The sequence below is a fragment of the Monopterus albus genome, unplaced genomic scaffold (assembly GCF_001952655.1).
Source record: "Monopterus albus unplaced genomic scaffold, M_albus_1.0 scaffold46.1, whole genome shotgun sequence".
NCBI classification, from domain to species: domain Eukaryota; kingdom Metazoa; phylum Chordata; class Actinopteri; order Synbranchiformes; family Synbranchidae; genus Monopterus; species Monopterus albus.
Genome location: NW_018127926.1, coordinates 2,258,550 through 2,272,565, shown reverse-complemented (window position 1 = coordinate 2,272,565; position 14,016 = coordinate 2,258,550). Strand labels below are relative to the sequence as shown.

The 14,016-nt window shown below is 40.5% G+C and overlaps 1 protein-coding gene across 1 annotated transcript in view; it reads left to right on the top strand.

Annotated features, from left to right (window-relative positions):
- The first annotated feature begins 5,226 nt into the window (after positions 1 to 5,226).
- vaspb (vasodilator stimulated phosphoprotein b) overlaps positions 5,227 to 14,016 on the top strand; it is a 29,038-nt gene continuing 20,248 nt past the window's right edge. Inside the window, exon 1 of the mRNA XM_020600290.1 lies at positions 5,227 to 5,736. Coding sequence (XP_020455946.1) covers positions 5,732 to 5,736 — 5 coding nt within the window. The 5' untranslated portion in view covers positions 5,227 to 5,731. The remainder of the gene's footprint in view (positions 5,737 to 14,016) is intronic.

Sequence of the window (14,016 nt, the reverse complement as noted above, 5' to 3'; positions counted from 1 at the left end):
TTGTTTTCCATTTTAATAATAAAAGTGATTAATAGAGTCAGTCGTTGTGAACGTATTGTCTTGCTTTTAGACTTCAAGTTTATTCATGCTTTCATAATTACAATATAGACTTTGATCTCCAACTGATTTCATTTTAGTCATTTATCTTTTACATTTATCATTAGTATTTGGAGATTATACCTGTGCTATTCCATTGCTCTAACGGGTATCTATTTCTTATCTAGCTCATTCACTACACACTAAATTAGGGAGAGCCTCAGTAATAAGTTCTTTATTCTCCCTGTTTTTCTTGGGTGTTTTTGACCACCTCCTCCCACCGCCACCCCTCCACTCTCCCCTGACAGCAGCTAAGGTGTCGGGTTTGATTTCAGTCAGCAGCGTTCAATATGTGACAAACTGCCGTTTAAAGGCCCACTGCATTATTGATGAGACCAGATGTGCTGACTGTCACTTCACACCCTCAGCTTTCTCCATTTTCAGCTGTTCCTCTGTGCCGCTCAGCCCCTCCTGACCACTTTGTTAATTGTCTTAATAGCTTTAACAGCTAGTTTCAACTTACCCCTCTCTAACAATTGGCACTGAACCTCTGCTCTTTGGTGCTCTCAGAGTTAGTGGTCAAGTGGACAGAATTTTGATTAAGTAAAACGGTTGTCTTTGTATTTTACAATTGTTTGAGTGTTGAATAGTCATATAACGGTGTTCTTGCAACCAAAACATCTTATAATCGCTTACAAAATTTCTTTATCACTGTTAAGTAGCCCAAACTGTCCCTACTGGTAAAATGCTCCTGACATTTGATGCTGCATTTAGCACCTTACTACTTTTGCTGCCTAAGGCTATCACCTGTGGTAGCTCAGTGTGTGGGAATCAAATGGTGGCTGATTTATATCTCTCCAGTGAAGCTTGTTGGGGCAGAAGGACTCAGCCACCTGCAGTAATAATCTAAGCAGTCCATTTAAAATTTGGTGAACTTTCATGACCCCTCTGAAAAATCATATTGCAGCCTTTTGCACTGGCTGCCAAAGGCACAGAGAACCAGCAGCTGTTTAAGGCCCTGTGGCCACAAGAAACGCCATAAATTAATCATCTGCTCACTTCTTTTATACTGTAGTTTAAATCCTGACTTCAGGGTTCAAGGATTTTATTGTCAATTGACCATATGTGCAGGACATACAGAAAATCAAAATACCGTTTCTCTCTCACCTAGTATTGGGTGCCGTACCATTTAGGAACTAAAACAGAATAAAAATGGGATAGAATAGAATAAGAACTGGATTGATGTAATTAGGATAAATCTAAGAGGTCCAGCCAGTAAGCTGTGACTCAAAACCATGTACAGTCAGTGACAGTAGTGCAAAACAATAATAGGAGATTGTCAGATGGTTCAGCATCATCAGGGCGTTGGTGATGAGGTGCAAATAGCATATGAGGTATACATGGACAGTATTCCAGTATAAATGAACTTGTATTGTAGGTTTTCATTTTGCTTAGCATATGAGGTATACATGGACGGTATTCCAGTATAAATTAACTTGTATTGTATTTTCAGCAAAAGGAAACTATCATATAGACAGGTTTAAAAGGTAGCATAACTATTCCTAAGATTTATACATGGTCTAATGCTGAATTAGAAGAAACCCCATGGTAGAGCAGTATTCCTGTTGACCAACATATACCCCATTCAATTCCTAATTGCTTGTAGAACATATTAAGCAAAGTGAAAAGCTGCTTCGGGCCTGGTGACACTAGAGGACTCCAGGAATATACTGTATTCTGCCTATAGGCCTCAAAATGTCTTGGACTGGCCCTGAACATATTCTGCATGGATTTATGACTGTAACACTAAAAATACAAATTGACCTCAGTAGCTAATGTTTGACCTGACTGTGCATCAAAGTGTTAATGAGGATATTCAAAATTGTCCCCAGCGAAAGTGAAGAATAAATAATGCCTAATTTCACTTTAAATTACTTTAACTTAATCTGTAAAGAAACTGTAAATCTAAACACTAATATGGATTACATTTCAAATCAGTTAGCAGCATCCAGGGACAAAGTGCTATCAAATAGCTGGTGGGTGTATTTAGAGATGATGCCTGAGATAAAAACAACTTTGCGGACCTTATTTGTTGGGTATCATGCTTTTTCTTATGTTACTTTGTTCATCGCAAAGTCCCTTTCCCTCCAGATTTTGGAGGGGGGTCAGAGAGAGGTGAACGATCCATGAGCAGGAAGGCAGATGTTTTATTCAGAAGGTGAGCGATAAGAGGGGGGAAGTGTGATTATGATAGCAATCGGCCATGCATCAGTACTCAACCCTCCAAGTAAGGTGACACTCTGCAGCTCATCGATCGTGCCCAGTAACCGGACCTGCCGCCGCAGTTTGTTTTCAAGCAGAGCCATGGTTCCGGGTGTCAGAGCCGCTAGGCCATGCGGAGAAAGGAGGAGCAGGAGTGGGCAGAGCTGGTGGTGGAGATGGAGATGGAAGAGAGGGTATCAGTTCGGTGAACACAAAAACATTGCCTTCACTCATTTGTCTTTAAGTGTGAATGACAGCAACTGCAAGGACACAGACAGTGACAGGCAAAACAAGAGGGATCAGGTACATGTAGATGTACCCAGGCCTATTTACAAACAAGCACTGCTGTAGTGGGAAAGAGAATGTACAAGCTGTACTGATTTTAAACTAATATAAACATTCGATTTTCATCCAATGATTTTTATCTACAGATGTTAAAGACAACAGGTAACAATCCATTGACTGTTCATTGTGGATGGTGCAGCAGGGCCACAGCCAGAACTCATATCCATAGTGAGGTCATGAGTCCAGATTTCCTCATCAAGTTTTAATGAACTTAGGATCATTTATTTTTCCTGAGAGAGAAATGTGGCAGCATGATATTCTTTGTGCTGTCAGTTACAGATTAACCCAGATATCTTTGCTTATGTTTAAACATGCAGTGAATGCAGCTGAAAACTGATTTTTCGTGGCTCTTTTTAAGGGAGACTTGGCCAAGAGAAGCAGAAAAGAAAAGTTTCACACTTGTCACACAGCATTAGGAAAAACGGGCACATTTTAAGAATGTTTTCCAGATAAACAGACATCTGTATGTAATGTAGAGTAGTAATGTTCTGCTGCCATCTAGTGGATCAAAAAGCAATATACCCAGTTTTCCAGCAGAATCCATACTTTAGCTTTACTGGCAAGCCAAATTAATTTTAACATCCTTAAAACAAAATCACTTATTGAATATTTGAAGCATTGCATAATATAAAGATATTATATGATATACAAATGATTTTGGGGCTTTTTCCTTTGAAATTTTTTGATATTATAAAAATCTGTCATATGCAGATTTGACATATATAAGTAACACACTGCTCAGATATTAAAATTAAAACATAAGTTAAAGTTCTTAATTCAGAATGCCTTACTTGATTTTGCATCCTTCACATGAACAGCAGGTAGCAGTCTGCATACACTGTGAGTGTATCATAGAAGCAGTTTGCCCTATGAGAAGTTCAGGGTCTACATTTCAAGACAGTATTTTGACTTCTTCTCCGCTGCCCTTTACTGAACTGGCCTCCAGCCCAGACCTCTTGGTGAACAGTTGTGTCTCGCCCTGATGAGCAGATTTTACCCTCCTCTGTCACTGGACCATTAAAACACTTGAGTATAATGCATATTTTCCTTGTGCATTGTATTTCCATGATCAGGAAAAGTTAATACTGAATGAACCCTTGCAGTCTCAACATCAGGATCCAGATGACACTTTATGTCCAGATGCATAAATACATTTGTCTACATTCAACCAACAGTGGAGGCTGAGGCTTTCAGACGCTGCCTCGGAATGAAGTGTAATTCAGCCTGGTTGACCAGGCACATCCACTTAAACTGTGCTTCTTCAGATGCTCATTTTCCATTTTCAGTTTCTCCATCTGAAACACACACACACATCTCTAATCTATTTCAAACCTTTAGCAGTGCCTCTGAAGTGTCCAACAGGTCTTCTGTCAGGCCTGCTATTTGTATTGAGTGTCTGACGTCAAGTTGTGGAAATAAAGCTGTGGTAAAATTACTGTGTGACTGTTTCTAATTCTTTACTGGCTACTTTCTGGGAACAGGACCAACTTTTTGAGTCTGAGCAACACAAATTACACAAACACCCACACACATGTTTAAGTCCAAGCTGACACAGGATCTGGCGTTAGTATTTGCAAAACTGCACGCTCAGCGACAGAAAAGAAATTACGGTTTACTTGGTGGTCTTAGTCAGCAGAGTTAACAAGGGACACATGGCTAAAAAATATACCAGACCAACAGTTGTTCAGAGCAGTTGTATGTCTAACTGCTGCTGTGTGTAGTGAGACTAAAGGCACATTGGCTTTCTGGATGTTTACACATGCTGTGTAGATGTAATGCATTCCTTTCTCATCCTCTCTCACTTCTGTCCCCATTACGAAGACTAATGGGGGACAGAAGTACTTTTAGTGTGTATAATATCTCAAAGCTGAGCCATGTGAAGCATCAAATTTCTTTTTCCATTCACTGTTAGCAGAATTAGAAAATATTACTTTAAAGGGTTTCTACAGTTCAGTGCTATTTCTTGTGATTCTGTTGTCAAAGTATTGAAACAAAGCAGTTTTTTTATTTCAGAAACAATACTGATTAAATGCTACACAAGGTTTATTTACAGAATAACCACAAAAGCCACGATTGCTGGTATATAGGCTACTTTCCCGGCCGGCCAGTAGGGCGACATGCGGGGCTTGGCTAGGTGGCTTGGCTGAGATGCTGCTTTCAAGCGCCATTGGAAAAGTAATACACCACCAAATTAAACTTTGAACCAAGTTACTCTGAAAATGAATTGTGGTGGGAAGGTACACGTGGGACCCATATTATTTATCTAACAGTGGATTAAAAAAAAGGCCCTGAGGTTATGTTTTTGGGTGCCAGCAACTCATTATGGGGCAATGGATTTATATATCCAAACACAGCAGCTTCATATAATGATGAATAAGTTTTTATTTGTAACATAAAATTTATGCACAGTTGCCCCAAAATCTGCTTGTTTCTCTTAGGTATAGCTAAGCCACTGTGAACATATAAAATTAAACTCTGGTATACCGTGTTTAAGTTAAGGGTGAACAAACTAGACAGAGGAGGAACTGTTGTCCTAGAATTATTGAAAAAAACGCTCCCATATTTGATTTTTTACGAGGCGCCCGTTAACGCCCCTTGGGATTGTGGCCCACTTTGAAGCTGTCGGGTTGGGCCAGACTCCAATGAATTTACAGAGACCTACCGACCGAGGCAGTGGAGGAAAGTCTGGCGCAGGCGTACGGGTTTAATTTCCAGAAACAGAACAGTAAATCTACTGAAAGTGTGAGGAGAGAAGTTCTGGTTTTAGTGTAGCGCCGTTTCTCCTTGGCTTCACCTCTTTCGCTCGTAGAAACCAATGTGAGATAGTGATTTGAGTTGACAAGCCCGCTGCACTACTGTATCAACCCGCTCCCCCTCCTCCTCCTCCTCCTCTACCGCTCCAAACCAGGAAATCGTCGAGGTGTGCTCCTTTATCCCGCTGGTGGCTACCCCGTTCTAGGGTGTAGATGCGCCTTTTTCGCCGATTTGTCTCGTTTTTTTCCCACCAACTTAACTTTTAAAGCCGGGCTTCAGCTCTGAAGTCAGCCAAACTTGCCTACGAGGAGCGGATTTTCACTCTGGCCGAACAATGAGGTGGGTAAAGCGGCTCAAATCTCTTCATCTTCATTGTGTTTCGGGCACTAGTTTCACAAAGGCGGCTGTTAAATGCTGACTGACCCTGAAGCACCCTTTTGGACTGTGCCTTGTGGTTTACTGACTACAACAGGCGTCTCTAATTTACTAAATCGTATTTCTCACTCAGAATATCTTCGAGCTTCTGACTCTGTAGGTCTCGTTTGAACTACAGGGTCACACACGATACTGTGCGGCAGGTTTCTGTGACCTTTTGTAGTGAAAAACTAGATGGCTTGTGTTTCAGGTAGTATTGGTGTGTGCATGGTCGTAGTGAAAGCCCAGCCCTACCTGCCCAAGTGTGGCTACCTTTAAGGAAATACTTTACAAGTTGGTGTAGTTTAACAGGTCAGATGACAACAACATGCTTTTCTACCTGTTTCAAACACTCCTCACTCTTATTTGGCTCATTTGGTTACAGCAGTTTGCTAGGCTAAACTAAGTAGACTGTCTTGCAAAAATACTGGTGCTATTAAAACCCAGTAGGTGAACAAACAGGATGGATTCTTCTCTAGGCAGGGGGCTCCTGCAGCTCAGTCACCTTGCTGCTTCAAATGCATGTTCAGTTTGTATCATGCCATGCACTCCACAGCCACACATTAAACCTGCCCCTCACCTACTATTTTTCTCCCTCTGGGAGCAGAGAGGTTTTCACGGCCAACAAAACTGCTCTGTGGGAAAACTCATGTCCATGAATTCCACATCCTGTCACAGCCTGCACATTTGGCAATTACATGCTTTGAAGGCTCCTAGCTGGAGCTTCTCTGGGCTCTCTTTTTGCCTTCAAACCTTCACATTTTAGCAGGGTTCACTGGTGTCTAGGGCTGACTTTTGTCATTGGAAAGCTTGACAGATGCATGTTTTATCCTGGACCATGAGCTGCAGCAGAGTATGGTGGTGCAGGGCCGATAACCTGTGTGACTAGTTCTTTATCTCAGGTCTGTTGCACTGCCCTTTCTTCAACAATATACAGTATCTCAGCTCGGGCACAGGGGTTGGTCCAGGGTTTGCATTTATTGTACACATATTCCTGTGGACTAACTTTGATTACAGCAGGAACAGAAGGCACTTGAGCTGAATGAAATCCTGTCACAGTAACACATACTCAGCTTGTGAGCCTGTTAATTAGGTTAATGCAGTAATCTGTAAAAATTACCATGTCAACAAACGTTACACAGTACATAGTTTAAAATGAATTTATAAGTAAAATAAACTATATAAGTAGCAGAAGAAATTGTATGTAATTTTCTTTCTTTTTTTTATACACTTGTAAATATACCTGTGATGTAAGAGTTATTGTCTGGCAAACGCCACAACAGAAACACCGTCTTGCCACTGTGGTACATAATAAAACTATTATACCTCTCGCACAACAAGATGAGAGAACACTTCTATTGTCAGATTGCTCAGATGCACTTAAAACCACATCCACAACTATAAGCCAGTGTAGCAGTTAGCTTGGTTTTGGTGCAGTCTGTCTATTCCGGTTTCACCCTGCCCTTCGAGGTAGTGTCTTCTAACAGATGGAAGGTAACATCCGACTTAATGATTGTAATTCATAGTCTAAGTGGACATTGTTCCTTCTGCTCATCCTCAGTTGTGTCCTAAGCAATTCACATCACTTTTTATAATTGGTGAAGTCTGGAATGCAGCCCCATTCGTGTTCATTTTTTTTGTCCCTGTGGAATGTAAATGTTGACACAGAAATGCAGTCAGTTGGTCAAAGTTTGACCCAGTTGAGAACGTGGTTCAGTGATACATCCCGACTTTTAAGTTGCTTTTACATCTGTAGTCAGTAACGGCGTTCTGCTCTTTCTTTCGTACAGCTTTATCTCATCTGGCCATGCTCGGTCAGCTGCCTCAGAGCTCCTAAATGAAGATTAATGCTTTTGTGAAACTGAGCAAACAAGCATGCATGCATTTTTGTGTTCTTCTTTGGATATTGAAAGTTCAGAATTTCACCAGGCCTGCACAGTGTGAGGAAAGTCTGCTGTGTGGGATTACATTGTTCAGTGTTGCGATGACGATGCGACTTGCCATAAATAAACAAATATTGAACTGTGTGTTAGCTACACAGTTTGTGTGTCATTATGCAGTAGCAGGTACACTCAATGCTAATATAGCACACTGCTAACTTACATGACCTGGTGGAGTTTCCTCCAAACTAAAGGGTCTGCTCAGCATGTTTTACACAGTACCTTTTTTTGTAACATGGTGTCTCTCCTGAATCCAAAATAATTCCAAATAGCGGAAGTGCTGTTCTTTTTCATCACTAGGCCTTCATCAACCATTTTCCCTACTCTTCTCTTCTTCCTCGGAAACTGTCACCTCACTGTGTGAGAGACAGCCCTGGGTGCGTTTGCCATAAACAGTATGAGGCAGCTGTGCACTACACTTTAACGGAGATAGGCGAACAAAATGGATGCACATGTGCAAAACCAGCCACTTAGTCACCACCTTTGAAGTCTTTGCTCTTGTAAAAGTAGATCACGGTACTTGAAAACACTTCCAACACAGAACAGCTCTAAGCTTGATGTGGCTTTTCCTAGTGTGTTTTCAAAAATGCGTTGTCTTCTCCCCGTTCTGGTGCGCTAAGCAGCAGCTTGCTCAATACTGCCACCGGTTGGCAAATGGTCAAATGACGCTGAGAACCTGACCATTGGTGACAGTGTATGTTCACAAACTGAGTGTGAATATATGTTGTGTGTGTAAATAAAAAGATTTTTCTCGCTCATTGCGTTTTAGGAAGTCTGTGACAATGTGGCCCGCACAAAATTTCACCGATGAGGTTTACAAACGTTACTCTAACTTTTCTGTCCGTAGATTTGCCCACAGACTGGATATTAAAATAGATACCACGTAACCACTTCCTGCCACTATGCAAAAGTAGAGCCAAAATATCACCAGTATAGGGGCGGCCATCTTGCTCTTGAGACGGATTTTGCAACCAGATTCTGTGCCGTAGTGACCAGAGCAGGAGCCGTGGTATCAGACTGCTCATCAAAGTTGTCAAATCATCCGAAATACACCCATTTGTATATCATCAATAGCTATATCAGTATATAACAGTCAGGCCAGTATGATGGAGTGTGGTGATACGTTCACATTAGTCCAGTAAAAATTCCTTCTTATGTTTTAATGCACAGGGCTGCATTGGTCAGGAGTGAGGGGTTGCAAGGGGAGTGTTGTAGGCATGTATGTTGTGACAAGTCAATGTGAGTGGCGTCATTCACTTTTCCAGCCTGGGAGTTTCTGTTGTGTTTTGGTTAGCCATGCTGCTAACATACTCCGATCATCCCCTGTACGTGATTGGTCAAGCAGCACCTTTGCTGGATGATGCGCGGTTTTTAATGCACAGGGCTGCATTGGTCAGGAGTGAGGGGTTGCAAGGGGAGTGTTGTAGGCATGTATGTTGTGACAAGTCAATGTGAGTGGCGTCATTCACTTTTCCAGCCTGGGAGTTTCTGTTGTGTTTTGGTTAGCCATGCTGCTAACATACTCCGATCATCCCCTGTACGTGATTGGTCAAGCAGCACCTTTGCTGGATGATGCGCGGTGTGGGTGAAAATAGCATAGAAGGTCACACACAGCTTCAGTTAGAAGCTCATGAATAGTTCATGCTCAGTTATAAGGTCTGAAGAGACTTGTGTGAAATCATACAGGAGAGAAGCCAGTCAGATGAGTTCGTGACAGAACCTTTTATAGTGGTTGCATATTGTTGTCTTTTACTGCATATGATAGTTCATACGCAGAAGGTAGAACAGAAGTGACATTCATTACAAGATTAGTTAAATATCATCTCGTTCTCGTGAGCCCAATATGGTGTATTGTCTCGTCTCCTGAGCTATGGGTATCGTCACAGCCCTAGTCACTGTGAATGATGACATGCCTGTGTTTACATCGCCATATCAGCATTTCAGACTCTCTTATCGTTGGGTTCAGTGGCACAGGAAGTGCATCCATCTGCATTATGATTCACTGTTACTGTCACAGACGTGACTCCTGTCTGCCGCTATGACTTGCTGTCTGGGTCTCTGTGACTAACAGACCTGTCCCATGTGAGACTGGCAACATGTGACCTGGGCATGCACACAGACAGGTGTAACACTTCTGTTTAACACAGTTTGCAATCTAGCAGTTCCCAGTGCACAGTTTAGAAGCTCTGCATGCCTTGAAGCGATACTAATCTGGGCTCCTCCTCTGTTCTCCTTCCACTGTTGTACGAGCTTTTTATTGATCAGCTTTAAAAGCAGGGAAATGGCCTCCCCCTTCAGTCTCCTTTGTGTCTTGACCCCAGCTTTTTTCTACCTTAGCAGTAACTGGAGAAGAATGAATATCGAACAGTGATCTTTGCAGTTTCGCTGTCATATCCTGCTCCTCTAAATGTTTTTCTTCTTGACCTCATGTCTCAGCAGGCCAGTAGCTGTTATTTAAGATGTTTAGCAATATTATTGTGTATGTCCATGTAAAGATGACAAGATGCAACTCATCTGTGTTGCGAGAGTTATGTGTTCATACCTTAGTGTTGTGTAATAGTGTGTGGGGATGCTGAAATTTGTCATGTCGCCACTTGTTCTCAGAATTTCTTTGCACATTTTCTTTTGAAGTTTGATATCAGTGGCAGAAGCTAAACAAACATCTCACCTTTCTATGGCGTTACTCTCTAAGCTCTATTTTAAAACAACAGGAGCCATAAGGGTTTTACATGATGCAATTAGCAGACATACATTTTCTATTTATTGGGAAAACCGTTCTCAAATTGTCAATTATGGTTTTGGTTTCCAGCAATTCTATGTAAGCAAGATAATTAAGATAAAATATTTGTTGTGCTGTAGTCCGCTTTTCTCAGTAGGACTGATGTAACAGACATTTTACTGTTTCTATCACCTGTTGCACCTGTTTAATAAGTACAAATATTGCACTTCATTTTTAGTTTGTAAGGTTTGTATAAAAAAGAGACAAACTTTAATTCAGTCTTTTATTTTTGTTACAATTTATTTTGTTTTTTTTTAAATATAAAACAGTTACAAAAATGTGTGTGCATGCTGTCAGTTACAGTTCTAATAAAAAAATCAGAATTGGCCAAGAAGATTGCAATTGGTGCATCTCTTACAACCGGCAGTATTGGTAACGCTAAGTGGCAACATTTTATTTGCAAAATGTGGAGCGATAATTTCCTCTGAACTGTCAATCAGGTAGGCAGATGAAATACTTAATTGTATTTCAGTTGAATTATATGTATAGTTCAAGAAAAGAATTTATTTTATTTTAATTTCAGTAAAGGCACGTTTCCAAAGTGAGTGAGTAATTGTGGTGAATAATTATCTCAGTATTCACCAAAATAATCATGACTGTGTTTTTTGTCATAATGGAGAAGCCCTACCAAATACATGGAAGATGGTTTACACGCCTGAAATTATTGTAATTTGTAGTAAGAACATAGGCAGCCTGTTTTTAATTTGGTTTTCAACCAGCGACCCCCTAATAATCACACTTGCCCCCGGGGCTCAGAAGCAATAACAATTTGAGGCAATTGAGGTGTGCTTGTGGGAACTCTCTTACCTGTAATAGATTAAGAATAATGGCTTTATTTCGTGCATCATAAGGAGCTGGATGTTGACACGCACAGCAAAAGACTCCTCAGTGCATCGCTTTACAGTTAGTGTGACGGCATGTCTAAATGATCATAAAGCCCATGTGCTTCATCATTCTGCACACTCCATTATTAGAACAGTTTTGCCTTATGAGTTTGTCTCCTGCAACAACCAGCCACTGAAACAGTTTACCCCTCTTGGTGCTCCCACGTCGCATGCTCATAAATGGGCCATTATGCTGGCCTTTGTCTTGGATTAGGCACTTTGCTACACAGGTTGCTCAATGTACAAAACTTTCTGTTATCTACTTGGTGACAAATCCAGTTTCCTTGGTGGTGGCTAATGTTTTTGTTCTTTAATTGTGCCTTCAGGCCTTTATATTCTCTCTGTAGTGTGTTGTTCCTTCTATGATCACTTGTATTAAATGTAACCTTATCCAAACTAGTTTGTTGGTTATGTCTCACCAATACTGAGCATGTTGTTTAGTGACCTTGGTGTTTTGAAACTCATGTTGAAACTACTGTCACTGGATATTAAGCTCTGTGTGGAAAGATTACATGACAGATTGTGACCGTTTGTGTCTTATCAATGTAGAAATAGTGTGTCTGTTGATATTTGTGACTTTGGTGAAGATCATTATAATCAAAAATAATAATCAGCAGTTGCTCAAATACTTTTCTATAGTTTTCTATACATCTATAGTTATAAATTTCCCAGAAACCCAAACAAGAAACATTGCATTGATAAAGTGGAGGGGAGTCTACTTATGACTAATTCAGTAAATGAAACACCTGACAAATCTTGGTTCTGTGACAATGTCATATACATGTCATGAAAATCTTAAAAACCCTGTTAAATAAAACCTTTCCTCATTAGCTGATTTTGATACAGTCAGAGTTGTTGAAGGGATACTTAAGCTCTAAACTGTGACAAAATCCCTTATGGTTTATAGGCTGTAAATGTGGGCTAGTGAGTAGCTGAGTCTCCGTATTCATCGTGATGATGTTTAATAACCCAGACAGCCTCTGTAGTCTGATTTAGCAACCACCTTTTTAAGATGTGTAAAAGCATTAAAAGTCATGAGGGGGTTATTTACTGGCATATTTTATTTCATAGAACAAAACATGAAATTGGCCTTGTGTTGACCACAGACCTTATGTTAGGCGTCTAACCAAGTAACCAAAGGAACTAGAAGTGCAAAAATGCTAATTCAGTCCTGGGCTTTTGGGGTAGTAGAAAGTCCTATCTATAAATTTTTGAACAAATCTGAGATGTGGGTGGCAACTCAGAGGTCTGAAATCAGAGTAAGCATTTAAATATATGTATTTTAGCCAGGCAAAAATCTAGCCATCATCAGTGTGAAATTGAGCCAAGCTCTACAGTGCCCACTGAAATTAAAGACACCCACAAGCAAAGAGTGACATCATTCCAGCTGATGGGGACCCCGAGTCTAAAATTGTACTGAAACCTAGGCTTGCTGTGGGCAGAAATGATGTAGTGATGTATTGCATAGTCAGCACTGCTAATGGGCACAAAAATACATTGGGTTCATCACAGGGTCCAGTGCTTAATGGAGCGTAATGGATACCAGTTAGTATAAAAACTGCTTCATGATGTCAGTCACCTTAAACACTTCTATCATTCATGCCCCGAGACTTTAACTTCACTTATCCAAGATGATGGTGATTGCTGATGCACAAATGCTGCATTAGATAAAATGTTAGAGGAAACTCTGTAGCCTCTTTACTGGGTTGTTGGGCTGGAGTTTCCTTACTTTATCATTAGGCACCACTTCTACTCTGGAATACTAAGGAAGGATGTTATTGCCTCAAGAAACATCAGATAGTCTCCACTGTTTTTCTTAGCACGGCCACAAAGATTTAAACCAATTAGTTTTCTCATTCTGTTCCTTGCTACATTATTCCGCATTTTGTGTTTGCATGTGATTACATGTGATAGGGGCAGCCACTTTAAAAAAAAAATCTAATTTGAGCAAATTAAACTTGCATATAATTAACTTGAATGCAGCCTTAATTCTAAGATGTGTTGTCGAAAAACCCCTCATTCTGCTCATTTGCAGTGAGTGTGCTTCCTCACTGGGTGACAAGCTCTTGTGACATGCTTACATTACAGGAAACTGCATGCTACAGAACTATATCGTACCATTATCCCCAATATTTTTTCCATGTGTGGTGTCAAATCCCAAATACTTTCTCCCAATTTATTTTCTCACAGTTTGGTGTAATGGTTATCCATTAGCAAAGAGAAGAACCATAACCTACTTTGAAGAGTTGGAAACAGGACATTCGTTGAGTCAGATGATTCACCAGGTTGGGAGCAGCGCCGCTGTGCTGTGTTGTATTAGCTTTTTATACAGACATTTTCACTTGTGAGACATAAAGCGGCTTGCTGGAAAACCCAGTGAGGAACAGAAGTAGTTGAACACACATTTTGCAAGTTCTCTTACTTAGAAATCATGGAGGGGTCTGACATTCACATTGTAGGTACATTCCCACTCAGAGACAGAATTAAAAAAAAAAAATCAGGAAATCACATTGTATGATTTTTAAAGAATTTATTTGTCTTGCACTGCTGAACATATGTATTTGAACACCTGAGAAACAGCAAGAATTCTGGCTCTCAAAGA